This window comes from Ceraceosorus guamensis, assembly GCF_003144195.1.
Source record: "Ceraceosorus guamensis strain MCA 4658 unplaced genomic scaffold IE81scaffold_31, whole genome shotgun sequence".
NCBI classification, from domain to species: domain Eukaryota; kingdom Fungi; phylum Basidiomycota; class Exobasidiomycetes; order Ceraceosorales; family Ceraceosoraceae; genus Ceraceosorus; species Ceraceosorus guamensis.
The window spans coordinates 189,143-214,492 of record NW_020290026.1 but is presented as its reverse complement, the minus strand read 5'-3'; the positions used below and the strand labels follow the sequence as shown (position 1 = coordinate 214,492).

Genomic DNA, 25,350 nt, shown 5'->3' with positions numbered 1-25,350 from the left:
GCTGCAGCAGCGCCGTGCTGAAGGCCGGGACGTCAATAGGTTGCAGAGTCTGTCTTGCGTGCTGTCTCCATGTGGAGCTGCCAGAAGAGCCGCTGCTCGAGCGAGCGTCAGAAGTGAGCTCGTCAGAGGATGGTACAGTGAGCGTGGTGCCGGCGGCGCGAGAGCTCAGTGGTGGAGCGACCATTTCTGGCGGATCGCTCGGAGATGGAAGGTCGCTGCTGCTTGAGGAGGTCAGAGACGAAAAACCCGAAGCGTGTCTGCCACGCATCTGACTGCCAGCTGATAGCCAAGCTGCAGAAGTGGGAATGCCTGGAGAAGCGTGTGCGATCGGTGAGGCAAGCGAGCCCGCGATCGCACATGAATTGCCAGGCATTGGTGTGCGATCCGGTCCCAGGCGGCCAAGTGCAGTCGCAGCATCTGTGAGCCTTGGGCCAGTACGATTTAACCATCCGGAAAGCGACGTCCAATCCGCAGGCACATCAGAAGGGCTGACAGGTGTGGTGCTAGCTACCATTAGCGGGCTGGTAGGCACGAGGGATGAGACTCGAGACCTCGACGCATTGCCCTCCTGCTCCACAGACGCTGCGGGTCTCCGACTGGCTGCTTCCAGCTCGCTGAACGGAGCGTTCGGTCGTGGCAAGCTTGGATCATGCGACCGCTCCATTGCTCGCGCTGCAGCTCGACCGCCTCCTCCTGAGCTGAAGCTCATTTGGAGCCCTGCATGCTGAGAAAGCGCAGATCTGGTCCGTATTGCAAATGCCCCGCTGTGTCTCCGTGGCAGTTGTGGAGTAGCATTCAGCATTGTCGACTGAGGATCACCAGTCTGCGCAGCTTCGGCAGCAGCTGCGGCCAAGGAGCTCAGCGATGGAGAAGTCATTCGGCTGAAGTCCACCGCATGAGAGAGCGGTGCAGTACGCAGCGGGAACTGTGATGGAGGCGAGCGGGTGCCGCTAGATGCAGGGCTGCCCCAATCCGATCTCGGCTCGTTGCTTGGCATTTTCAAATGCAGAGGCCCTTGCCTGCGCCCAGCAGGCTGGGCACCTGAATCTACTCCGAATGCTTCCCTCGAGAAAGACTCCTCTCGAGCCGTCGAGCCGGGCGTCGACTTAGGTGACACCTGATGCGCAGAAACCGTCTCTGGACGGTGTGGGGAACAGATCGCTGATGCGGACTCCATTGGCGGACTGGCTTGTGCCGGCGGCACGGGCGCGTCTACTGCGGAAACGGTCGGAGTATCGCGCATCTCCAGCATCGTTGAGGTAGAGCTCAAACGTTCGGCAGGATATGTTGCAAAAGGCATTGGCGGCAGAGGCGGTGGAGATGCCTGTCGGCCGCCTCTACCGATAGAACGAATGCGACTGATGCCCGGCCCAGAGCTTGAAGGGCGTTGAGCCAAGGATGCGTCTCTCACCTCAAAGCTGCGTTCCTCATCCCTCGAAGGCGGCTCACTGCTAGTCTTCCTAGGTCTGTTGCCCCGACCGATAGACCGAATGCGTCCGACACTAGGCCCCACATTGGAAGTTGAAGGAGGGCGATCTTGGGAAGGTGATGCATCGTCATCTCCCCTCCAATATTCCAAGCTGCTCCGCCGCCCAATGGAGCCCTGGTCGTCATCGTACGCTGTGCGGCTGCGCTGAGATGTGCGGCTTTGTGAGTCCTCGTCAGCAGGCCCTATCGTACCGTCGCTGTACCCTGCTCCATGTCGAGAGCTAGAAGGATGGGAGATTGACGATGATGAAGATGCAGAATTCCGATTGGACAAGCTGCGCAAGGAAAACGCCGCACCGGAGTAAGAGGATGTGGAAGTGCGCGATGACGATGAGGGCACATCTGAAGAAGCTGACGAGTGAACCACATGTCCGGACTCTCCATTGAGTACGCCTGCTCTGCCCTTGAGCGACGCGAATGAACCTGGTGGGCTGTAGCTATATGCGGCGCCTCCTTCATCCAGATGTTCTTGTTCCTCGGGCGAAGCAATGAGGGATGACCTGCCGCCACCGCCTATACTTTTGAAGCCAGTGCCAACACTTGCGCGGCCCCATGATCCGGATCGAGTGACCCCGCCTACGCCACCCAATTTGCTCAGAAGATCTGCGCTTTCAGAAGAGGAGCTCGCCTCGCCTTTGGTGTGACTGTCGTCCCCGCTATACTGATAGCTTGAATGTGGGCTGATGGACGAGAAGCCTCCATAGGAGCGATTGCTCTTCCATGAGGAGCTGCTGTTGCTTCGGCCCACATTCGCACCACTCTCAGCGCTAGGCTCCTGTTTGTAGGCCGGAGCATCTCCGTCGAAGGAGAGCTTAGGTCTGATGCGCTCTAGCGGCATGATTCAGAGGCGCGAATGAAGTTTTGATCGCAGACACAACAGGCGTCGCAGCTCAGCAAGGTAGGCTCATCGCTTCTTGGTGTTAGGCGTCGAAAGGGGGACTGTTCAGGAGAGCGAGCACATTCCTGGAGGAGAAGGATGACGGTGGTGCCCGTCAAGTGCGAATGGGAGCGTAGCGCAGAAAGGGCTCGCAGACCGGAGCGGTGCCAACGGATGGCGGTCTATAGGTGTGGGAGCATGTGTTTGAGGGGCAGATGGAGACGTTGCAGTGGACTGATGACTGCGCCTATACATGTGCACCGCGTTTGAAAGCTTGGCCGAGGTCAAACATGCAGGGCGAACGCGGCGCTCTCTGTGTCTCTCTCGCCGCGCCCTTTGCCGGCGTGCGATTCATCTGCTATGCTGTGTGCCAAATAATCTGTTGTAGCAGCTACAGCAGCAGAATAAAGGAGGAGCACGCGCGTGGGGGCATGGTACCTGCCGCTGCTGATGCGTGATGCGCTTGTGACTCTCGGCGCGCGTCACAATAATAATAATCAAGAATTAGCTGCGCGTAAATTTTCTGGGCGCAGCACGCAGCAAAACACGATCACAATTTCTTATTCACGATTGTAAGCTTTTTTTGCTGGGCCCTTTCCCCGCGCTCATCGTGGCGTTGCGTCGGCTAAGCTGTGACGACTTGACCGACCCCATAATCAAAATGACGGTCGCGGCTTGAGCCCGCCGAGACATCCAGCAGTCGGACATGTGCTCATGCATACATTCACGCTGGGGAAGCATCAGGCATTCGTGGTTATAAGGGCTTGACATGGCAGCAGGAAAAGCGGCCGGCATCTGTGCATACAAACGTACATGTCTGCCTTACAAGCCTACTCACCTTGCTCGCAGCAGTCCATTCCAGAGAGGTTTTTTGATTCAAGATTGCGAACGTGCTCTCGCGACCGCTTGAATGCGCGAGCCCGCAGATCACAACCTGCCTCGACCTTCAACATTGGCGTGAAACGTTGAACTTTTTGCTCTGCTTCAATACTCAAAGTCACAGCACATTCCGCTGGGTGAATGGATGCGCGGTTGGTGGGGTGAAAGTGAACGCTTACTATCGCACGCATGCAGCTACGAGCTCCTTTGCGGTGGACCGATCCTCGCTCTGCTGCTCAGTCCACGTATATATAGGTGTCGTATCGGAGCGCAGGGTGAATTGAGTCAAAGTAGTACTCACGACTTGACTCAGGTCGCACGACTCGTGACTGTAGGGTATATTGTAGCGTCAGCTCTGAAGTCAGGAGTATATATAATACGAGCATCCACCTTCGATGGATCTGCTCCGAGGCGTGCATAAACACGCCCGCTCGTCGCCGTGGGGAGGCGTTAGCTCGGCTTGGCTGCATCAGCTCCGCTAGGGCGTGCGAGCCTTTTTTGCAGTCAAGAGTCCACGGTGTCATCAGGTGATGGAGTCACGAGTCTTGTACCGCGGTAACTGATTGGGTGGTCACGCGCGGGTCTCGCAGCTGCATGCAGCTTGTGTGCCGCAAGACATCCGCAGAGCCCTGCTGCGACGTGCGGCATCGTAGGCATCGCCCACGCCGCGGAGTTCGAGCAGCAGTTTGATGAGTCGAGTTTGAGGACGTTGTCCTCGACTACAGTGACTCTCATCATGAAGTGGGACTGAAAGCATACACCGTAATGTCCACGACCGCCATTCACGACTGCAGGTGTCGTCTTGTCAAACTCGGACACAGACTCTTGACTGGTTGTCTCCCGCTGTCAATCGACGGTCGAAGCGCCAAGATCGTGCTAAATAGGCTGGGTGGAGGTCATTCCACAGCAGTGTGAGTCTCGGCCACACGTTGATTGGGCGAGGCTGACGTGGTCGCAGGTACGCAACATCGCTCCGAGGTGCTCGTGCACGAACCAATATACATGTAGCGTGCCGCACGCCGAAAATACATTCACTCATTCGCGATTTTGAGCTCAGGACAGTAACACGATGAGACTGTCGCCGGAATTAGCCTAGACAGCAGCGCAGCAGCCTGACCCTCGTGACTGCGCCGGCTATGACGGTCGCCGTCGCACTCGGTCAGCGTCCACAACGTGCCCCACCAAGATGCCCCCTTGACTGCTTCCGAGGGTCAAATTGCACATCTCAGAGTGGGAGGGGCGACAATCCGGCTCTCCTATGACGTCCTGCTCTCACCACTTCCCCGCCCTCGGCTGGCTCCTGCTGAATGCGCGGACGTTGAAGCTCAATGCGTTTCCAGCAGCGCTCTTCATCTCGTCTCGATTCGACATTGGCCTCGTCTTCAAAGATGCTGTATGGAGCTCATTCTCCTCGCCTTCCAGCCCATATTAAGATAGCGGAAACCCGAGACGAGCATGCGGATGATCGACTATACCTTGATTCAGGGCGCCTAGACCGCAGTTTTCTCATTCGGACCGTGGTGGGCGCGATAGTGACGCAGACATTTTGCTCTTTGGAACGACCTGTCAGACTATCGTCTGCTCAAATCCAAAAAGCCGCGTCAGCGATGTTAGAGAGTGCACCGAGCATTGAGTCTGCACGACCACCATGGGTAGGGGAATCACCAGCACCGCTCGACCGACCAGCGACCTGCGAGCCGCGACACTGACCAGGCCCGCGCAACTTCACACCTGTCGCACGTACGAGACCCTCTGCAAAAGTGTCGAGCAATGCCACAAGGTCCAGATGTAGCTCATAGTCGACATCACATTTGCGCCCTTTGGTGTAAGAGTGGTCTAGTCGAGCGATCTTCAGGCCGCCTTTTCCCACCGCGGTCCCTTGATCGGCAAGGCGTTCTAAATCGAGGTCGACGCAGCCGCCAGGCTGGATAGATTGAACTCCGGACCGGAGTCTGCGATGAGGTTGCATCAAAATGGCCTCTCTCCAGCACCAAAAGGGCTCAAATAAAAACATAAAGGGCGCACCGCATCCACACCTAGACTCATATCTCTGCATCTCGTCTCTTGTGCTGTGCGCGATCCTCTCCCTTCGTATCTCCCTTTCCTTGCGGTGCCTTCGCTGCACTCCGTCTGCTGGACGACGCGGAAGAGCGCAATCCGTCCTTCGCTGGCGCGCCCAGCTACACTGTCATTTACGGCCTCCCTCACATCATCGACGCCTACAACAAGCGCTCGTCGACATGCGGATTCGACCGTTGCAAATCGTCATAGCCAGCTGCATGGTGCTGGGAGCGTTTGGGAAACGCAAGGGTATGACGAGCGTCGGTTCGAAGATTCAAGACATCGGTCCAACTACAACAACCGATTCGGTGGAGCGCCAAGATCACATCTCTAACTTTCTGGCGGATCATCCCGATGGCGCTTCAAAATTGCAGCGAACGGCCGCCCTCGATCACCACGTGGTAGCACCTGCCGCAAACATGTCTGTTGCCGAAGAGAAACAGGGCAGCACCACTCTTTCGCCCCCCAAAAACAAGGTCAAGGGAGCTTATCTCGTGAGTACAGCTCAGACAACGCCTAATCCACGCAACGACGCTTACACCGTTCGCTTCCTTTCATGGCGCTAGGTGGAGCTAGATCCTGCAGGCCACTCCGATCTGGTCAGGCGAGATGGAGAAGACATTCACGATGCGTTTCACGAGTACCTTTCCAAACGTGCAGGGCCTGACGCCAACGGTGTCAAGTACGACAAGCGAGTGGACATCAAGGCAGAGGGCGTCTTCTTTGGCGCGTCGGTGCAGCTCGCTGCAGACATTGACCACGTCTCCCTGAGTCAGATTCCGGGCGTCATCAGCGTTAGCGCCGTTGGAGAGGTCCACCCGGCTGCTTTCTCCAGCGCGAAAGCAAGCGCAGAAGCAATCAAAGCTCTAGCAGCTGGACCGCTACCTGAACATGTCATGATCGGCGTGGATAAACTTCAAAAGGAAGGGATCACCGGCAAAGATGTTACTATTGGCATCATTGACACTGGTGTCGGTGAGTGATCGGCCAATTGCGGACCGCATCGTACCACTGTCCTTACGTCTGCTATGTCCCTTGGATGATTCCAGACTACACGCTGTCTGCACTCAACGGAGGCAAGAAAGCTGGCGAAGCGTGCATCGGACCGGAGTGCCCGATCATCAGCGGTATCGATATCGTAGGTGCGTGGTGGTTGCTGTCACGTTCATCATGATACAATCTGAGCCGAGCCGCCACATTTGCAGGCGATGATTATGAGGATCGCTTCGGAGGCAAGCCTGTTCCGGACAAAGACGTCATGCCAAAGTGCCCCACGAAGAAGACGCTTTCGATTGCCGCTCATGGGACGCACGTGTGAGTAGCTTCATAATTGCTGGTCTGCACCTGGTAGTCACTGAGGACAGCGTTTGGACTCCTCATCGCCAGAACCTCGACCATCATTGGCAACGACCCTGAAAGGGGCTTCAGAGGTGTAGCGACTGGCGCCAAAGTCAGAATGTACAAGGTTATGGCTTGCCAAAATGGTATTGGCTCCGATGCCTTGCTGCTGGCATTGGCCGCTGCTATGAAGGACGGCGTCGACTTGATCTCTATGTCAATCGGGGGGGTAGGTGGATGGGCAGACGCGCCCGGTCTCGCTCCATGGAATGCGGCTGGAAAGAAAATCCCAATCGTGGTGTCCTCGGGCAACGCCGGTGGAGTGAGTGCAATCCATGGAAGAATTGAATAGGATGGCAAAGCGTTGAACCCTGACAGATGTGTCCGTTGCACAGGAAACCGGAAGCTTCTCGACGACCGACACGGGCAGTGCCGACGATCTTCTTGCAGTGGGATCAGTCGACAGTACACATTACATCGGCGTCAAAGCCCAGGCAATTGGACTTGAAAAGGCGAAGGACATTGTTGTCTACAGCACTTACGCCTTCGTCGAAGAAGCTGGCAAGCCCTTGGACCTGCCGCTCGTAGTCCTCGACACCAAGTACAACGCTGGATCCGCCTGCAGACAATTCCCAGAGTCCACCAACTTCCAAGGCAAAGTCGTCATGGTGTGGCGTGGTCAATGTCGCTTCACAGTCAAGTTGAAGAATTTGTTGGAGAACGGAGCCAAATACGTCTTGATCGCGAATCGGCCGCCTCCTGGAGCACTCTTTTACGTTGAACCAATCGAGTGGGACAATGGACAAATGACTGTCGGCACAATTTCTTACGAGGACGGTCTCGCTCTCGCTGATGGTGCTGCGAAGGGCTCGAAATTGAGCGTAAGATTTCTGGATAGCAACTTCACGATTCTCGAGAACCAAGATTCGGGTGGCGCTGTTAGCGGTTTCAGCAGCGTCGGCCCTACCCTAGACACATTCTTCAAGCCAAACGTTGTGGCGCCTGGTGGCAACATCATCGGTGTAGAACCCGCAGCGGTCGGTGGATACAGCATTATCAGTGGCACCTCCTTTTCAGCCCCAATCGTCGCTGGCTGCGTGGCTCTGTTCAAGGAAGCGCGAAGAGACAAGAAATGGACGCCGGCAGAGATTCGAGACCGCATTCAGTCCACCACCACGCAGGTTTTGGAGGACCCGCACGGCTTTTTCGGCACCGCGACAAATCCTAAGATGCTCAGCAGCGCCGGTCGGCAGGGTGCCGGCCTGATCGACATCTGGCGCGCTGTCCATGCGACAACGTCGGTAAGTCAATCTGTATCACGCTTGTCACCGCGAGGCCCTGCCGGACGCACATTGAGCGGGTCTGACAACGACCTTCCCCTTGACAGGTTACACCTACCCTCATCAGCCTCAACTACACGAACCACTTGGCGCCAACGCACACGATCACCATCACAAATGACGGCAAAATGCCTCAGGAGTACACCATGCAGCATCAACCTCACGGTGCATTGGTCGCAGCAACTTTCTACGAAGACGATGGCTTCCTGAATTGGACCCAGTATCCTTTCAACCACACGGATGACGCCGCCAAGGTGACCTTCGAGCCGGTAACCTTCAAAGTGGAACCAGGCGCAAAGCAGCAAGTCAAGATCAGTTTTACAAAACCAGCCGATGACTTTAAGAACAAGCCTTTCGAAGTGTATTCAGGGGTCATTTTGGCCAAGTCGAAAGAGGACCTCGGGACAGTCTCGGTCAGCTATGGGGGCATCATGGAGGATCTCAGCAAACGTGTTGTCATGGACACCACCGTCAACTATTGGGGTCCTGACGAGGGCACAGCGGTAGCACTTGTTGGCAATGCTCAATTGCCATTCACGCCGTCCGACAACATTACTTTCAATCTCAATCAGACCGACTTACAACCCAGCTGGTACTTTAGAAGCCTGTCGCCCACCTCCTGGGTCCAAGTCGCCTTGGTCGAGCCAAACACCACGTTTCCCGCAACTTATACTTGGAAGGCGCCTGAATCTGCACCTGCTCCTCCCGAAGATCAACCAGGACAGCACGCCAGACGTGATCTTTCTGCCATGGCACAGCGCTTCGAGAAGCGCTTCAAGGTACCGTCCAAGCGCAGCGAGCTGGATCGCAGAGGCGCATCGACCACTGATCCTGTCCAATCTGGGGACAAGGGTAAGACAACAAAGGGTTCGACAGAAGTCACGAAATCTGGGCCGAACCCTCCTCCCCCACGCGCCGAGACTCCCAAGCTGTTCAAAGACGTCAAGGTCATCGCTATCGTACAGCAATACAACAACGAAGGCCGCCACGACAACTATCACAACCCTTACGACCACGAGGCTATATCCGACATTGCTGTTGACCAGGCAGGCAAGCGGTACGTCATCAAGCCAGGGACGTACAAGATCCTCATTCGTGCCCTCAAGCCTCTCGCAGATCCTATGTTGTCGGAGAGCTACGACAGCTATCTGTCGCAAGAATTTGTGTATGCTCAAGACGGGCAAGGTCAACAGGGCCGCGATCTTGGTCATGATCGTGATGGCGAAGGCGATGACGAGGGGGACCCGCCTTGATGATCATCGAGGTGTGGAATGCCCGTGTCGGAAGAGGAGAGCGGTCAGGCGCTCAGTATTCCGCGGGTCATTCGCTCTCTGCCCCTTGTCCGGTCGCTCCCCTTCCTGTTGCCAAGCCAATAATGATCCCACCTTCCTTTCACTCTGTGACCAGTAATGCGATTCCTCTAATAGGCATTTTACTTTGCAAGCCTTCATTGTTTGTCTTCTATTGTGCCGCCGGCATGCTACTATGGTTTGCAGGTCGCCATCAGGCAACGGGCTTCTACAAAGGGACCGACGCATGAATGGCGAGCAGCGGGAAAGTTTGCGCTGCACAGCAAATGCGTGGGCTTGATCTGCATATCAGGTGCGAAGGACCGGCCGGCATGCGGCAGATATGGCAGTCAGGGAGAGTCATGAGTATATCCGACGATGTGGCTTGATCGCAACCGCTTTTAGCCACAACAATTGCACAAACACGCTCCTCGAGCTGCCGGAGTTTCTATGCTCGCGACCGTAGGGTGAGGCAGCAATAAGTGGCGGCGAGCGAATTTCACGTGTACGGGATCCAAGCCACTGACAAGAGTGGCTCACGTGGTTGCGACCTGTGTCCAGAGAAGCCCCACGCTGCCTCTGCACCGAGTTTCATGATGAACGATTGGCTTTTCCTACGGTGGGCCCCCGAAGGTGAGGGTCGGGCGAGCTCGCTCTTACTCGGCGCGCTGGCTATGAAGCAGGGTGCTGCAATTTGGTGAATGATTTGTGATTGCCGTACGGCGCGCGCGGGCTGCAACTGACCTGAGTGCAGTGCACTCAGGCTCGTCACCGGAAAAGGCTGCTGGCGAGCCAGCAAGGCAATCACGCTCACGACTCTCAGCACAAGCGCTGCAAGACTTGATCAGGAGAGGATTGTTTAGGGAGGTGCGGCGAAGAGGCCTCTACGCATCTATTATTGAACACTCGCAACTGCATGACTGGGGGCGCACGCCATGCGTGTATGTGCTGGCTCGATCGATCAGTACGACTTCGACCGGCGGCGGCGCAACCAGCAAAGGTCCGAGCGTTCGGCCCTTTGGCACGAATGACGCAAGTGTTCCTTTCGCCTTGGCTTTCCTCCAGCAACTCCGCCAGATGAGCGAGACCCGACCGAGCATTTGCTTTGACTGAGATTGCCGTGCGGTGGTGCCGATCGACTCACCGTCCCACGTCCTCGCAAGGGAAGGCACGCAAATGCTGCATGGAATCGTTGAGGGAGGGGGGAGTGACGACCAGCAAGCGCCAGTCACTGAGTTGAGGGGACGCACTCACGGTGCCTCCTGAGCACTGCGCACTGCGCACCCAAGTACAATCATGAATTGTGGATGTACATCTAGTGCAAGTGGAGTACCGGTACACTTCAAATCGTGAATGATCCAGCGATGCCAGGTGAAGAGGCAGATCGGAAAGCTGCTGTCCGAACCGAGTGTAGGGCGCTGAAGCAACAACGATCTGTGAATCCCGCGCGTGCAAAGGTACCAAAGTCCGACCATCGGAAAGGTTTCAAACCACGCCATCTTGATCCTCAAAGAAGCTCTCGCTCGCCCGCTTGGTCTCCTGCTCCTGCTGCTCCTCCTTCTTCTTCTTGCCTTTGGTGCATGCCGCCTCGGTTCAGCGCGTCGGAGCTTGAATTCAAATGCAGCTGGAGATCGGGTCTAGATCCTGAAATGGACCTCTGCTGCAGCGTTGCAGCATGCTATAAGCTTTGGCTGCACTCATGACTCTGACCCTCACGACTCTTCACTCGTGACTTGATAGCGCAGTGCGGTGCCGCAACTCACGATTGCGCGGTGATCATGGGTGCTGTTGTACGTACATGTACGCGCGCGGAAACAAGCCGCTGGTGCGCTTATTCGCGATTCAAAGTCTGATGAGTGTGAGTGCGATTCTTCATTTGGGGTTTCGCCGCTTGCTTTGTTTGCGTCATACGTATCTCACCCGCGACTCGTGGTGACTACAGCGCGGCCCTCATTTCGTCGGTTTGCGCGTTTGTGCATGGGACCAAAAAGGCTGCTGCTGGGCGTTCGCGTCGGTGCTGCTCATCAGGACTCGCTACAGCCAGCACCTGATTTGATTGTGCTTGGAAGGAGCTCGAAGCTGTGCAGCACAGCACCGTCTCCCTCGTCTATAGGCTCGATCTCCCTTCCTGAACACAGCACTGACCTGCTCAAGACGCCGCAAAGGCCTGCGTGACTGACAATTCGTACATCACTAGTCAACTTCAAGGCCGCAACTTTTACGTTGGCTCCGGCAGCTAGCACAAGCGCAAGCACCAGCATCTATCACTGGAACATTGCAGCTCCTTGCAGGCTCTTCAGCCCTTCAGACCGTGCCGGTCTCTGCATTGAGCAAGCTCTTTGCTACGCAGCGCGAGGGAAGTACCTTGTCAACGCACGGCACCTCGTGCACGTTCAAGAAGGTACGCACGCCCTTTGACAATTTCGCGAGTCTGTCCGCTGGCGCGACGATCTCAAAAGGTGGGGCCAGCAGACGCGGCGAAGAAATCTTGCTCTTGCACGACTGGCGCCGATACTGCCGAGGACCGTGTTGCCAGCGGACAGCACCCTAATCTCTGTCATTCTTCTGAGCCTTAAGACATCTATCTACACTCTCGACGATCGCCGACATGGCTGACAAGGAAGCGCCGAGCGGCTTCGTACCTGGCAAAGCGGATGCTACAGCAGAGAAGTCGTCACCGCCATCTTTAGCAGGCAGCAGCGAGCAGACGTTGCGCTCAGGAGGCCCTGCTTCGCCCAGGCGCTCGCATGAGGGCACGCGGATCAGGAGAGCAGAAAAGGATAGCTTGTTACTGGCGGAGGAGAGGCGCGAGGATGAGCGGAGAAAGGCCCACAACAAGAGGAGAGAGAGGGCTATAAGTCGACTGATGGACTCGGATCGGGTGAGCAGGCACGGGCTTCAGGAAGGCTATATGCACCCTACGTTCGAAGTTGAGCTAGCTAGCTGATTCTCAAGTTCTGTATGGGCCGACCTCCTTGTCAGGCATTGGCAGATCTGTTAATGCAGACTGCTGGCTCTCTCTCTGCGCTTGTCACCATCACCTCGGACGGGGAGAAGGCTGTAGCTGCGGGGAGTGATAACGCAGAGCACCAAGCGCAAGCGGCTCGCGATAGTCTACCATCCACCGCAAGCAGCGCTGATCGCGTCAAGGTGTTCGAGGGTAGAGCAAGTCAGTGGTTCGCGACTTTAAATGTGAGCAAGGAAGCCTGACCCAGGTGCTTCGCAGGAAGGAGCCCGCGCTGACCAGCCCCCCTGCGAGCTTGTAGGACATTCAAACTTCTCTGAGGACAGCAACCGCGACCTTGCGCGCAGATGGCCGACCGGCGATCTCGGATGGAGTGAACCTTTTTGGACAAGGAAGCTCTTATGCTGCTCGGACAGAGGCGGGGAGCGCAGGTCGTGGGCATACGTTGCCTCTTCAGGGTGCAATGAGCGGTCACGGGCCACGCAAAGAAGACAGAGATGCCTCGCTATCGCTCGGCGCCCTGAGACTCCAGCAGCAAAGTTGGAGGCAGTTGAACGATGCCCTCGAAGAAATTGCTACGGGCTCCGCGCACCTTGAACCTGATCAACACCACATCGCCAGAAATCGATCCTCAACTTCGGAGGAGCGGACCAGGGACGTCACTTCAAGCGTTCGCGAACATCAGCTGACGGCAGACGCCCGACTGATAGGGGCACTCCTGGGCTCTACCAGCACACTAGGCTCTCACCAGAACCCGGGCGAAAAACACCAACCAGCCTCCGGCTCCAGCTCCACGGCTTTAGCATAGGCCGCTCACACATCCATCGCCCGGCGACCCCTTTTCCTCGCTCAGCCGGACTGCCTCCAAGCAAGCCACTTTAGCGTCTCCGCGTCGTGCAGCTACTTCGATCTCATTGTACTAATCCATTGCATTGCATTCCATTTCGTGGTGGAGCGGAGCCTTGAAGCACCTATACAGCGAGCTGTCTTTCCAGCTCGCTCGAGTCAGAGCTGAGAAATGATCGGAAAATGTCGCACGCTGAGCACCTGCTATCTTCCCTCCTCCAGAGCTCCGTACGTAGCTTCATCTTGGAGACCTTCAACGCGCTGCCTCTCTTCCTCGCCGCGGTGCCATGCACTTGGTTTGAAATCTCCGAGGCGCACCTCTCCGCCCTGAGGATTGCGCACTCGCGTGTGCGGTCCAAGTCTGGAAATGGCAAAGAAACGTAAGAGGTGCAATCCTTAGGGACTGGATGACAGGCCGGGACCGCAAGAATGGACTCACTTGTGACCAGACGAGATCCTCCAGCTGGCTCGTTCTCCCTCGACCCAGTTTCCGTCCGCGTCGTAGCCTCCGATGATATCTGCTTGCTGGCCGCTGATGGCAGACAAAATTGAGTGCCTTCTCTGACTCTCACTCATCCGCCTATCCCTCCTCTCTGCTGCCTCGTCGTGAGGGGCATGGCCCTCTCCAGCTTCGTACCGCTCTTCTTGCAGTCGACTCGAGGTTTGTGAGCCGACGATTGAGGCATCGTCTGCCACGGCGTTGCTCTTGATGCTTTTGACGCCGAATTTGGTGAAGATCAGCTTGATCTGCAGATAGTTCGTAGGCATGCGGACGTCAACAATCACGTTCTTCGCACAAACGCTGCTGGCATAAAGCTCACCACGGGAATCAATAAGGTGTGGCCAAGCACGCTGCCTAAGACGAGAGAATATCTGCCCGAGCGCGAACGTTGAAGAAAGTCAGACGCCGCACCTGAGGTGGAGCTGCTTAGTGTAGTGCTCACATGATGGGCTTGATGATGCTATCAGGCGAGGCGAAAACAATGTGGTGATGAGACAACCGAGCCAAAGCACACAGAAAGCCTGAATCACTCACCTACGAATGCGAATTGCGTCGGGGACTAGATCGCCCTCTTCAATGGCATCTAGAACCAGGAAGGCATAGAACACCGCGCCGGCACCCTGTGAGAGTGTTTCCCGAATGGCTGTCAGCGACCTGTAGAGCCAAGCTCGCGGCGCTACACCCGGCCGAACGCACAATTGGTCCAAACCACCCCATGAATGCCGCCTCTCCTTGATCGATGATTTGCGGAATGAACGGCTGATGGAGCAGCATGGCAGGCAGACGGCGGAGTAAGAGCACGAGTACGTTCAACAAGATAAGCCGCACTGGTGTGATGCCGAGGTCTGGATCGTTGAAGCTGGTCCAGTCGATTGTGACGCCAATGAAAGTGAAAAAGACAGCGTTGCAGAGAAGATCGACGATGTTCTGCAGATCATCGTCTTCCGTCTCTCTACGGTACCCTGTGAGTGTGCAGAAGTAGAGGCCAATCAGCAGGAAGGACGACGCCGGCGACCACTGCGTGCTGTACCGATCTCACAGTCGTCCCAAGTCAACGCGTTACCCTGAGCGTAGAATCGAAGCGTCAGCATACGTTGAATTCTGACCATGCTAGCTGCAAATGCTCACAGCGATGAAACAAGCGAGCAGATCATCGACGCCCAAGAGTCCACCACTTCCGACAACGAACGTGCCCATAGCGACTCCGAATAGCAAGAAGCTCTCCTTGTCGATGAGAGAGTACCTCGTGGCCACCTTTAGAAGATAGTTGGCCGTGAAACCGACTACGGCTCCCCAAACTACACTTCCGACGACCGACCACAGCACCACTTCTAGCGCCCAGGACTTGAGCGCCTCAGCTGTCGATGCTTTTTGGATCAAATTCAGGGCGAGAAAGCTGGAGAATGGAATACTTTTACTGTGAGAAGAAGCCATACAGCCATGCTGACTTAACTAAAGCTCGGACTTACGTAAATGGTAGGCCAAAGCCGTCCTAGCGAGCGCCGAGCAAGAACGGCGCACAGAGGCAGCTCAGTAGGCCATACGAAAATGCTAGAGAATGTTTCGTCACTCACGTTGGCGCCACTCTCTGCGCTGATCAAGTTGCGGATCCTAGGGGAGACGTACGCTTCGGCAAACGAGCCTTTCACGATCGCGTTACTCAGGACAGGCTGTGAAAGGAGAGTGGCATCAGCAGGCCCATCCCAGAGGCACAGCATCTCTTGGTGCTGAGCCGCTCACATCTGTCGGAGTAGCGCACGAGGCTACTGCAAGCGCCACCAGTGGAGACACGCCGGGAATGACCGCCCAGATCGAGAGCGAGGTGACCATCCACATGGTCGTCATGACAGCTAAAGCGATCGAGGAGGCGCCTGCGCTTCAGCGTCGTCGTCCACAGCTGTGCGTTTCGATTTTTGAGGTCATCTGTAGCGCTGTTCACTCACGTAACAGTAGCATCGCTAGACTTCCCATCTCAATGACGATGTATTTGTACGGCAATTCAATGCCGACCAACACCAGCTGCGTGCCTGCACAGGGCGCCAAAGAGAGTTCGGGAAAGATAAGCGAGCCAAGGGATTGTCTGACCATGCCATACGACCACTCACCGATGATGAATCTACTGAATCCAAGTCCAAAACCATCGAGTGGATCCGCGCTCTGACCAGGCGAGCCCTTCAGGTACTCTGGCACGCCATACTGAGCCAACAATATGCCGAAGAACAGAGCGAACGGCGCTTCTCCGAGGTAGAGCCTCTCTTTGATCCTGTGCGAGACTATTCCATATAGCAGCACAAAAGCTCCAAAAGATGTCGAGATGACGTTGAGAGGCGTCACTTCCAGCTCGAAACCCATCGTGCCCTGGTGCAAGCGAGCGAGCCTGCTCGGTATGAAGCTGATCGTAGACGGGGTTGGCTATTCGAATGCTGAGTTCGAGATGCTCTATCCAGGCTACTGTTGGACAGCGTAGCTGCTTCGGGCTAGGGACTGATTGTGGCAGCGGATCTTGAGCATCGCGCACCGATGATGAAGGCTGGAGAGAGTCGCCAACCTCTGCGAAGGCCACTCTGACGACTCCAAGAAAGTCGGCTCTTCCCGCATGCATGCATGCATCCATCCAGCACCCTCGAGCCATGCACCCTAAGCCCAAAGCTTGCATTCCGGCGGCCCTCCTCCACATTCGTGATCCATCATGAAGGCATGCATCGATCAGGGATTAAAAAGAAAAAAACAAGCGCGGCCACGGCATCGGAACGATCAGCGCCGGCAGCGCTCATGCAAGATTCACCATTTGAGTGGCTTTCCCCGCAGAGGATCAAGAGCGCGACGACGCTTCCCTCCTTATAGCGCGAAAATAAGATCGAAATGCTACCGCGCATCCATGATTCCCTTGGCCGCAATCTGGTCATGCGATGACTTCTCCCCGACAACGACAGGCCAAGCTTGCTCAAGAGAATCGAGCGCCAAGGGTACGTTCATTTGACTTGCTCGTGGAAAGTCGGAAGAGGCGGGCAAATGATTGGGCTATATGTACTGCTGTTTGTCTATTCACAGTGTGCCCGGGTTGGGTAGTACAGTGGTGCTAGCCATCGTCTGGAAGTTTAACCCTTGAGCATAGGGTGTTCGCAACTGGTGCATGACGTCTCGCGCGGAAGCGGGGCGCATCCCCGATGGTTCGCCTTTTGTTTTTTGGTCTCTCCGAGTTTCGAAGAGGTCCTTGCATCCGCCCCCACCCAAATGTGACTGTCGTGGGTGGTCTGTGCTCCTGGCCCGGACTCTCGCATAAACGACAACTTTTGAATGCACGACTCCATGCTCTACTACCTCATCTTTGACGAGACACACAGATTGAAAGCAAAGAGAGGTTTCACCGATCGCATTGCTGATTAGAGGAGAGAGGAGTATCTCAGAGGATCACGCAGTCGCGATCCAGCAGACAAATCATCAAGACCACAGGAGACTTTTGCGAGGGGCCACGGGAGTAAGCACGTGTGGTATCAAATGTCGACCGATAACCCTTTGCTGTGGGCTTTGGAGCGAGCCTGCAAGACGCGGGGAGAAGCAGCACCAGTGCTGCTAGTCATGCGTCTGAGGCCCGGCGTCGTAGGTCCACCCTTCGTCGTCGCAGCCTTTGCGCGTTGTGTCGAGGACTCTATCAAGGTACTGGGCTCAATGATGGCCTCTTCAAGATCCGAAGGCGTGCATCGGAGTCTGTTGGGTTCGGCAGCAGAGAATCTCATGGTCTTGCTCCTCTTCATGGGCTTGTCTGGATGAAGGATCGGGTCGCCCGACCGAGTGTGACGATACGTCCCGCCAGCAGTCGATTGCCTTCTTGCCTCGCTTGCACCTCGTCGAATTGCGCGGGTGCGCTCTTCAGTAGCAGGATTGGACACTACTCGGGGGTATGCTGGAGGGCTGCGGACAGCAGAGGTGGCCGGCATATCGATGGTCAGATGCTGCTGCCGAATCTGAGCAAAGTCCAATCGAGGGCTTTGCCAAACAGAACCAGCATACATGCTGGGGCTGGCAGTAGCGTCAAGAGGGACGTTCGACCACTCCTCGCCCTTTGCAGCGGGTGGCGTCTTCGCTGGCAGGGTTACAGGAGCATCGGACAGTTCTACACGTTCATGCGAAAGGCTCTCCTGGGGCACCAGAGGCAAATTGGACTTGCGGCTAGCCTTGACGCGAGAGAAAGCACGTGCAGCATTTGCAGGCTTTGCCGACAACTTAGGTGTGCGAGCACCCTGGTCCCTGGGGCTTCGGGTTGCCGAACCAAATTCCACAAGATGGTCATTCGCCTCATCCTTTACCGAAGGCGCGATGGCCCAGCTTCCAGACCCTTTGGTGAGCGTAGGTACGGCAATACCGTCAGGACCCAGCACGGATGAAGGAAGATCGGGTAGTGGCCGTACCCTCAAGCTGTCCCGGCTGAGAAGTTTGCGAGGCGGGAGAAACGTTTTGTTGTCCAGGTCAGGTGCTGGCCTAGAGCTCATGCTTAACCTCGAAGACAGCGCTTTGAAACCAGTCGTGAGCCGTTGACCCATGCTGGGTGCTCTGTGAAGAGGCTGCGCCGGCATGGGCAAGTATTTCTCATCGTCGACCTCCTTCCATTGGACTTCGCCGTCCTGTACGATGCCCTGACGCCATGATGAGATGGAGGGTGATCGAGAGGCAGCCTTGGGTCGATTGCCGCGAGCAACGGAAGCCATGCGCTGGACTTTCGCCTGAGCACGAGAAAGGGCATTTCTGGCATCGAAGGACGCTTGCGTCACAGCGCTGGCATTTCCGTGTCCTCTGTCGTCGTTCAGCAGCGACTGCATGTTCACAGCAGCTCCGTCATCGTCAGTCGCTGCTTTCTCGGCATGAAGATTGGCCCAATGCGCAGCGCGTTCGCTTTCGTATTCCGCAGCGACGCGCGGATCGACTGCGATGACTTCATTGCCGACGCTGATCAGCACAAGGCCACCAGTGCTTCTTCCAGTCATGCTGCTTAGCGCTCGCCTTAGTGACTTGCGCGATCCAAGGTTCGCCGTCCGCTGGTCTCCGACGTACAGCGGCTTGGGAACGATTCCACGCTTCTCATCATAGCGCTGCTTGCAATGTACCAAAGTACGCGCAATCAGCATCAATAGAAGCAGCGCCACAACGCCTGCTCCAACAATAGCAAGAATGAAGAGGCCCTTGTGTGGTCCTTGCAAGAAAGCAAAGGGGCCTTTAGGATCCTGATCATTTGAGGCCGAAGGGGAGGCGGTTGGACTTTCTTTCGAAGAAGTGGGCGAGGAAGACATCGATGAGCTTGGCGCCTTCGACGAGGTGGGCTGACTGCTCAGTGTTGACGGCTGTGCCGATACAGCCGCTGAAAGAGCAGAAGGCGGGGCTGTCGCAGCGGGTGCGAAGGACTGTCCATCCTGCGCGTTGATACCGATTCGTCCGCCATGATTAGCGCCTGTTGCCGAGTCGAGTACTTGTCTGGGCCAAACACGCTCGGTGGGGAACGAGACAGCCTCGAACACCTCGGCCTGTGCGGCAGAGGAGCTGATCTCTGCAGCTAGACGACGCAAAAGCGGCGGTGAATCGTCCAGCGTCACGTCGTCCGCCGCAGCTCGCGCCTGCACGCTCGCGACAGCGGGCTGCTGAGCTGCGTGAGTATCGTAGAAGCGAGCCACGGGCTTGAGGCTTGTGCTCAGCACCGAGGACACAAAAGGGGCCGCAGACACCACCTCCGTCGCGACGATGCCAGCTGCCACGAGGCTCTTGATCATGGACCGTTTATTGCCCACAAGCTTCTCTCCGTGTCGCTTGCGCCGATGATTCTTTGCAAAAGGCGAGCCTGTTTGGGATATTGTCGGCGAAAAGCACGCCGATCTGGGCGGCGTACTTGTGGGTGGAGTACCAGCCTCCATGGCGAGAGCTTGCGATCGCAGAGAGTCTCGAGTAGCAAGAGCGACGCACGCAGTACGTCTGAAAGGGTTGCAACTGTGAGCTAGCCTGAGCCCAAGAATGCAACAGAGAGGTAAGAGGGACGAAGAAAGGGAGAAAAAGAAGGTGGAAAGGAGCCAAGAAGTGAACGAGCGATGGTGTAGTCTTGAGCTAAGAGCGCCGATTGTCGACGTTTCGTGGACTACCTTGGCTTCCATGCCAGCCGCAGACTGCGCAGGCCTTCCTCCATCTGGACACTGACCTTGCGCAAATGTTCGATCGAGTCGTGCCTGCGTGGCTTGCATTCTCCAACTTCTACCGGACTCTGGAAAAATTGCAGATCAGCTTGGGTAAGAGCTGTATTGGCTGTCGCTCCGCCCCCCCGCCATGGCTCCAGCCAATAGCAGCAGCAGCGGCACCACGCTCTCTCGCGAGCATATTGTCCGATGCGCGATCACATTTGCCTGCGCATCCCCCATCTCTTTCAATTGCCATTCGCGGCTGCGATTCCTCGTGCTACGTCCATACTCGGTGGAGCGAGGACAACAAGACTTCAGCAGTGAGCACAAGGCGGTGCAGGTTGATGAGCGCTCTTTTGCTGAGCGTTTGCGCTTCGACTTCCGATTCGAGGTGTTGCGATCTACTTGCCTCTGCTGATGGTTGTAGGTCAGCCATTGCGGTAGTCGGCCAAGGAGGCGCCGGATGCTGCTGTGGGTTGCGGCTTTAGCAGCGCGGCGCGCGCATGCAGCGACCGTTGGATGCGTTGCGTATACGCGAGGTCTTAATGGGCGCGTCTTCTGTGCAAGCGAGACGCTCTCACCCACTGGTCACCATCGCAGCGGTGATATGTGCACCCAGAAACTTTGGCTGTCGATGCCTCCTAGGCGCCTCTCATCATGCGACAGGCAGGCGGCAAGCCTTTCTGCCGAGAGTCTGGGAGTCGAGAGTGAAAGCAAGCCAGTCGCATCTCATGAGTCACGAGTCGTCAATTGCAATACTGCCCGCTCTTTGCGGCGCTCGCCACACGCACCTAGTATTTCGCAAGGTTCTCTTCCGCAACAAGCTGCTTCGTATTGGCACAGCCGAGCTGCTGCTTACACCGCATAGCTTCGCACTTCACAATCATCGAGCATGACCTCGATCACGAAGACATTGACTTCTCGAAAGTGACCACAAAGGTAGATGCTGACGGCTCAGTGAGCGCGCTCGCAGTCAAGAATGAGGTCAAAGTCAGGAAAACAAGACAAGTTCAAACCGCAGAGTCTAGCAACGCGTTCAAACAATAATGAGCTCAGCAAAACTCCAAGTCTCGTAATGCGTGAACATTGCATTGAATTGTCGAGGCACACCGGGTGCCTTTTCAAGCCGCAGCGGTGCATGCAGGTAGTGAGAAGGTGGTGTTCGCGAAGATTTGTGCGGTGGTGGGTGTTGCTCCTCTAGCAAAAGTGGCATGGAGCACTCTAGATGAGCGCAGCTCCGAAGGCAACGGCTGCAACAGCAGCAGCGCTAGCTACGAGAGCCTTGGTAGGGGCGACGTAAGCTGCGCCGTTGCCGCTGGTGCCAGTTCCCGAAGCAGAGGGAGCGCCAGAAGGAGAAGCGAGGCTCTTGCTGACGCTGGTAGCGAGGGCTTGAACGCTGGCGGACTGGACAGCAGCGGTGGAGCTAACGCTGGCAGTAACCTCGGCAGAGTTGTCCTCGATCAGCACAAAGCTGGCGGCGACGATCTTGCCGAGGTTGGACTCCGAAATATAAGAGGCCAAGCTCATTGTGCTCAAAGCGGTACCGGGTTGAGAGAGGTTCTGAGGAGCCTGGAAGTTGGATGGTTGGAGGGCTACGACCTGGAAGTAGCGATGAGGACCAGAGCCAGCTGCTGGGGCAGGAGAAGCGTACTCGGTGATGGCAGGGGTGGAGTTCTGAGGGCGAGTGGAGTAATAAAGTATGAGCTGGAGGTCACCCTGCCATGACGCAGCCGAAGCGACAGCTGTGAACTCACGGTGAGACGGCCATCGTCGCCCAGCTTGAAGTTGTTGCCGAGGAAGTGACGGGTGAGGAGGCCATCTAAGAGAGCTCGGGGATGATCAGCATCCAGCATTCCAAAGAAAAGAGCATCCACCACTCACCTGGGTTTCCAACACCAGCAGCTCCGGCGTCAAGGAAGAGAACGGTGAAGGTAGCACCATCGAGCTCATCGGCGACGGACTCAGGGTACTCGATGGAGTACTGAGGCGTTCCCTTGGCCTGGTCGACGCTAACAGTCTGACCAGTGGCAATGTCACGGGAGCCCTCTCCGAAGCGCAGGCCGAGGGCGGCGGTGAGATTGAGGGCGGAGGTGGGGACGGGGTCGGGAATCAAGCCAACAGCTTGCATCTGAAGGGTCGTGTTGGCAATCGAAGTGGCCACTTCGGTCACGGACTCCTTTTGGGCCGCAACAAGGGCGGGTACGAGGCTCAGAGCCAGAGCAGTGATGGAGCGTGAGAACATCGTGGGTGGATGCGTTGCAGTGAGAGAGTGAGCGAAAAGACTGAAAGTAAGAATGGGTTCAAGACGTTCGACGTCTATATTGTGCTGTATGAGCGAGTCTGAACAAGTTTTCTGGAGAGAGAGAGAGAGAGATGGTTGTGGTCGTAAAGCAAGCCCAACCGGTGTTGGCCAGGCAACTCCAGTGGAATGCTTGCTGTGCCTGCATGCGAGCTCTGCTGCTGGGGATCAGTCAGTCAGTCGTGAGTGAATGCTGGAAAGCACGCCGCACGCCTGCCTGCATACGTGACTGTGTTGTAGTCAGAGTCACGAGTCGCGCAGGAGAGGTGCATCGCGCGACTCCGGCGACTTTGCGAGCCTTTCTCTCCCCTTTCTCTGCATCGTGCAGCAGTAGCGCATCTCGGCGCCAGCATACGTCTGTGCCCTGCTCGAACAACGCTCCAGCAGCACCAGCAGCAGGTTATATGTACATGCCTGCTTACGCTGACATCGTCTTGGCTGGAGGGCAGTGCACGATGAAGGATTATTGGCAATCGTGCTGACTCGCTTTAGCGGCCAAGGCTTGCCCGCATTATTGGTGTCGGTCGTTGGAAGGATGTCCGTTGCCGGCTAAGCGGTTGTCAAGCCATGCGAAGCGTGCTCACGACGCTTGCACACAGGCAGATCAGATCTACGTGCGCCATAGCCGCATGAACCGACGGGGCTGGACGGAAGCCGTGGGTTGCCAAGGCAGTCGGTCCATGCACTCAGACTTGTACACGCGAGCATCTGAAATCGAGCGGCGGGTCGCTTTGGTTGGAGAACCTGCAAGCATTCTCGAGTTCTAGCTGCCTCAGCGCATCCACCAAAGTCGAGGAATTGCAATCAATTGAGCACTTTTATGGGTATAACATGGACGAAGCAGCTCGTCAAATGATACAATGCATGGGGAGGCATTCGGTCGCAGGGCTCGATTGCGTCCATACCGGTGAAAGCATAGATCGCGTCAAAAGAAGGAGGTCACAGCGCTTGTCAATGCCGTCGTCAACAAGATGAGCGAGAGGGGCTCAGCGAGCAACATCTTGCATCGCGTCAGAGTGGAAAAGTCTCGGTGGAGCCTAGGCCTCCTCAAAGCCATGCTCAAACTGGGTGCGGCCGAGCTACTGTGGTTGATGGAGTAGCTCGTGTCTGCTGCGTCGCTGGGATTGCAAAAGCCAAAGGGACCAACTGATTCTCGAGCGCAATGATCCTCCACTGTGACCATGTAGCAATCCAGCACTGCAAAGGAAAGAAGGAGCAAGATGTTATTGGCCGCCGATGGAAGTTGAAGTACGAAGTCTGACTCACTATCCGCATAGTTGGTCGTCCGGCACTCGGGGGCCCATACCTCCTCAGGAGCAGCATTGTCTGACGTCGGAGCTGGACTTGTCACATTGACTTCTGTGCCGCCCACTGCTATGCAGCAGTAAGAGGTGATATCTGGGATGCTGCGGGGGGACGTCGTGTATGCGTCACCAGGACAAGTCAGCAGCGTGCGCCAGTCATGCTCGACTCCTAGATCCGATGAAAAGAAAGAAACAGCCTGCCCTTCCTTCCAAATACCCCGCGTCTGCCTCGACACATGCATCAGCGATCGCCTCGCTAACTCACAAGCTGACGCACGCCCCCTGACCTGCGTTTGGAGGCAAGGTGTCCCCAGCTGAAGTCTGAGGCCCAGCTTTGCAGCTACCATTGAAATGTCCAGACGAATCCGCTACGACTCTGGCGCCGGTTCCGCTGGCCGAAGCTTGCAGGACTGGAGAGTTGCTGCCCACTGCCCACCTTCTGTCATCTAATCTTGCAAATTCCCATGGCGAATTCAGCTGTCGACGTGACGTCGAGGCGATCGCATACGCTTCATTGTCGTACACTCGAGGCTGTACAAAGGGCGCCCTTGCTGCGGGCATGGCAAGCGCGCTGGCTAAAGCTGGCATCCTGCTTGCAGTGACGCGATGGACGTAGAGATAGCTGCTAGAGTACGGCGGCAGGACCAGTGAAGGCCGGGTTGAGGGTGCGATAGGTCGAAGGTGTTTCTACCTTCTGAGTAGATGATGAAACGCGCCAGGTAAGGCGGTAACCCAACCTTGTGCGATGCAGAGCGTCAACTCTCGTGCCGTGCGCCGTGTGAGGCTTGGTAGCGGTGGATGAATTGATGAGGAACTTTGAGCGTGAAGTGAGCCGGCTATTGAGGGATATGTTGTAGGTGTGAGAGGTAGTGGTGGTAAGAGCAGTGCGGTACCGACAGCAGCTTTCATGAACAACGTGCAAGATCGCAGGTGAGGATGAGCACTGTTACAATCGAAGTGGGCTCTTGGTGGTCTTTTTTTTTCCTGGATTGTGCCAGGCTACTCGCAGCAATAGATGCAGACAGAAAAATGAAGGCGACTTGAGGGTTTGTCTTGGCAACGTGTGCGAAGCTGACGCGGGACGGCAGTGGAAGCCTGGGGCGCTGGTGTGTGCCGATCGAGCGCCGGCCGAGGTGTGAAGAGCAGGATAACTACTTGCGGATACGTCGCAATTCACTTTGAGCTCGAACGAAAGTCCGCCGACGTGTTGAACAGTCACAGTCCATTGAAGCGACTAATTTGATGGGCTTGTGGGCGCGGGCGGCGTGATCGTCGTCGTCGAATTGTCCACCTGTAGGTACCCCGATCCAGAAGCTTTAGCGCAGCAGATGAGGGACTGCATGGGCCTCGACATCAACGCGAAAGTGACTAATGACTTGCTGCCCGACGGTTATAATCACAAATCTATCAGCTGCTGCACAGCAATAAGCGCATACGAACACCGCATCCGAGTTTGCCGGCTCAGACTTGCTGCTCTGACTCTGGAGACACACGCACCCGCGCAAGGTATTCGTGCTGTGTATACCCTAGCTGTATCATGTCACAACCGCGCCGCAATCAGCCGCTTTGGTCTCGGCAACGTGCATTCAGCTAATCGTGCTCTTGCTGGGCGTGTCGTCTACTGTAGCAGCTATGGACGGGCGGCTTCCTGTTGCTCAGCTTGCAGGACCCTAATATGAACACTCATCACACACTATCGTTCAAACTTCAGAGAGGTCAGCTAGGAGGCTGCAGCTTTCCTGAAGCTGTGGTTTCCTCAAGGTGACACGGATGGAGGCATACACGCCTCGGCGAGCCAGGATGGACAGCTGCTGCTGCTGCTGTGGAGCAGGACACGGGACGGCATGCAGTTTGCTTCGAATATTTTGGTGCAGCAACATGTCTTGGCATGCAGTAGATTGCATGCACGCATCTCATCCAGCAGCTCTCCCTCCAACAGAGCTGTCGCCTGCGCGTTCAATCCATCCGAGGTCCGCTGCACTTTGCCAGCGTGAGTCTTGAGTCTTT

At 56.3% G+C, this 25,350-nt stretch overlaps 8 protein-coding genes across 8 annotated transcripts; 4 read left to right on the top strand and 4 right to left on the bottom strand.

Annotated features, from left to right (window-relative positions):
- Positions 1–5,484: 5,484 nt before the first annotated feature.
- Positions 5,485–9,236, top strand: IE81DRAFT_330317 (subtilisin-like protein; the record flags this gene model as incomplete). Its single annotated transcript, XM_025515184.1, has 7 exons — positions 5,485–5,799; positions 5,872–6,280; positions 6,355–6,447; positions 6,511–6,619; positions 6,692–6,965; positions 7,039–7,944; positions 8,031–9,236. The coding sequence occupies 7 exons, from the start codon at positions 5,485–5,487 to the stop codon at positions 9,234–9,236; spliced, it is 3,312 nt and encodes a 1,103-aa protein (XP_025369491.1).
- Positions 9,237–11,883: 2,647 nt separating this feature from the next.
- Positions 11,884–13,156, top strand: IE81DRAFT_138718 (hypothetical protein). Its single transcript, XM_025510332.1, has 2 exons — positions 11,884–12,464; positions 12,539–13,156. The coding sequence occupies exons 1-2, from the start codon at positions 12,234–12,236 to the stop codon at positions 13,043–13,045; spliced, it is 738 nt and encodes a 245-aa protein (XP_025369490.1). The 5' UTR covers positions 11,884–12,233; the 3' UTR covers positions 13,046–13,156.
- Positions 13,146–16,356, bottom strand: IE81DRAFT_323652 (hypothetical protein). The gene is made up of 12 exons (XM_025514016.1): positions 15,529–16,356; positions 15,326–15,435; positions 15,160–15,255; positions 15,055–15,077; positions 14,714–14,981; positions 14,625–14,649; positions 14,282–14,547; positions 14,120–14,205; positions 14,028–14,045; positions 13,905–13,956; positions 13,523–13,830; positions 13,146–13,444 (listed from the first exon to the last, which is right to left on the bottom strand). Exons 1-12 carry the CDS (start codon positions 15,935–15,937, stop codon positions 13,288–13,290), a joined length of 1,818 nt encoding a protein of 605 aa, XP_025369489.1. The 5' UTR covers positions 15,938–16,356; the 3' UTR covers positions 13,146–13,287.
- IE81DRAFT_138535 (hypothetical protein) lies at positions 16,106–16,624 on the top strand. Its single transcript, XM_025510330.1, has one exon. The coding sequence runs from the start codon at positions 16,275–16,277 to the stop codon at positions 16,563–16,565; it is 291 nt and encodes a 96-aa protein (XP_025369488.1). The 5' UTR covers positions 16,106–16,274; the 3' UTR covers positions 16,566–16,624.
- A 363-nt stretch (positions 16,625–16,987) lies between these two features.
- On the bottom strand, positions 16,988–19,911 carry IE81DRAFT_138662 (hypothetical protein). The gene has a single exon (XM_025510331.1). It carries the CDS (start codon positions 19,804–19,806, stop codon positions 17,080–17,082), a length of 2,727 nt encoding a protein of 908 aa, XP_025369487.1. The 5' UTR covers positions 19,807–19,911; the 3' UTR covers positions 16,988–17,079.
- A 343-nt stretch (positions 19,912–20,254) lies between these two features.
- On the top strand, positions 20,255–20,799 carry IE81DRAFT_138475 (hypothetical protein). Its single transcript, XM_025510329.1, has one exon. It carries the CDS (start codon positions 20,286–20,288, stop codon positions 20,634–20,636), a length of 351 nt encoding a protein of 116 aa, XP_025369486.1. The 5' UTR covers positions 20,255–20,285; the 3' UTR covers positions 20,637–20,799.
- IE81DRAFT_138465 (hypothetical protein) lies at positions 20,799–22,098 on the bottom strand. Its single transcript, XM_025510328.1, has 3 exons — positions 21,622–22,098; positions 21,495–21,568; positions 20,799–21,414 (listed from the first exon to the last, which is right to left on the bottom strand). Exons 1-3 carry the CDS (start codon positions 21,980–21,982, stop codon positions 20,962–20,964), a joined length of 888 nt encoding a protein of 295 aa, XP_025369485.1. The 5' UTR covers positions 21,983–22,098; the 3' UTR covers positions 20,799–20,961.
- An 866-nt stretch (positions 22,099–22,964) lies between these two features.
- On the bottom strand, positions 22,965–23,931 carry IE81DRAFT_347579 (hypothetical protein; the record flags this gene model as incomplete). Its single annotated transcript, XM_025516166.1, has 3 exons — positions 22,965–23,236; positions 23,306–23,445; positions 23,609–23,931. The coding sequence occupies 3 exons, from the start codon at positions 23,929–23,931 to the stop codon at positions 22,965–22,967; spliced, it is 735 nt and encodes a 244-aa protein (XP_025369484.1).
- Positions 23,932–25,350: the final 1,419 nt, after the last annotated feature.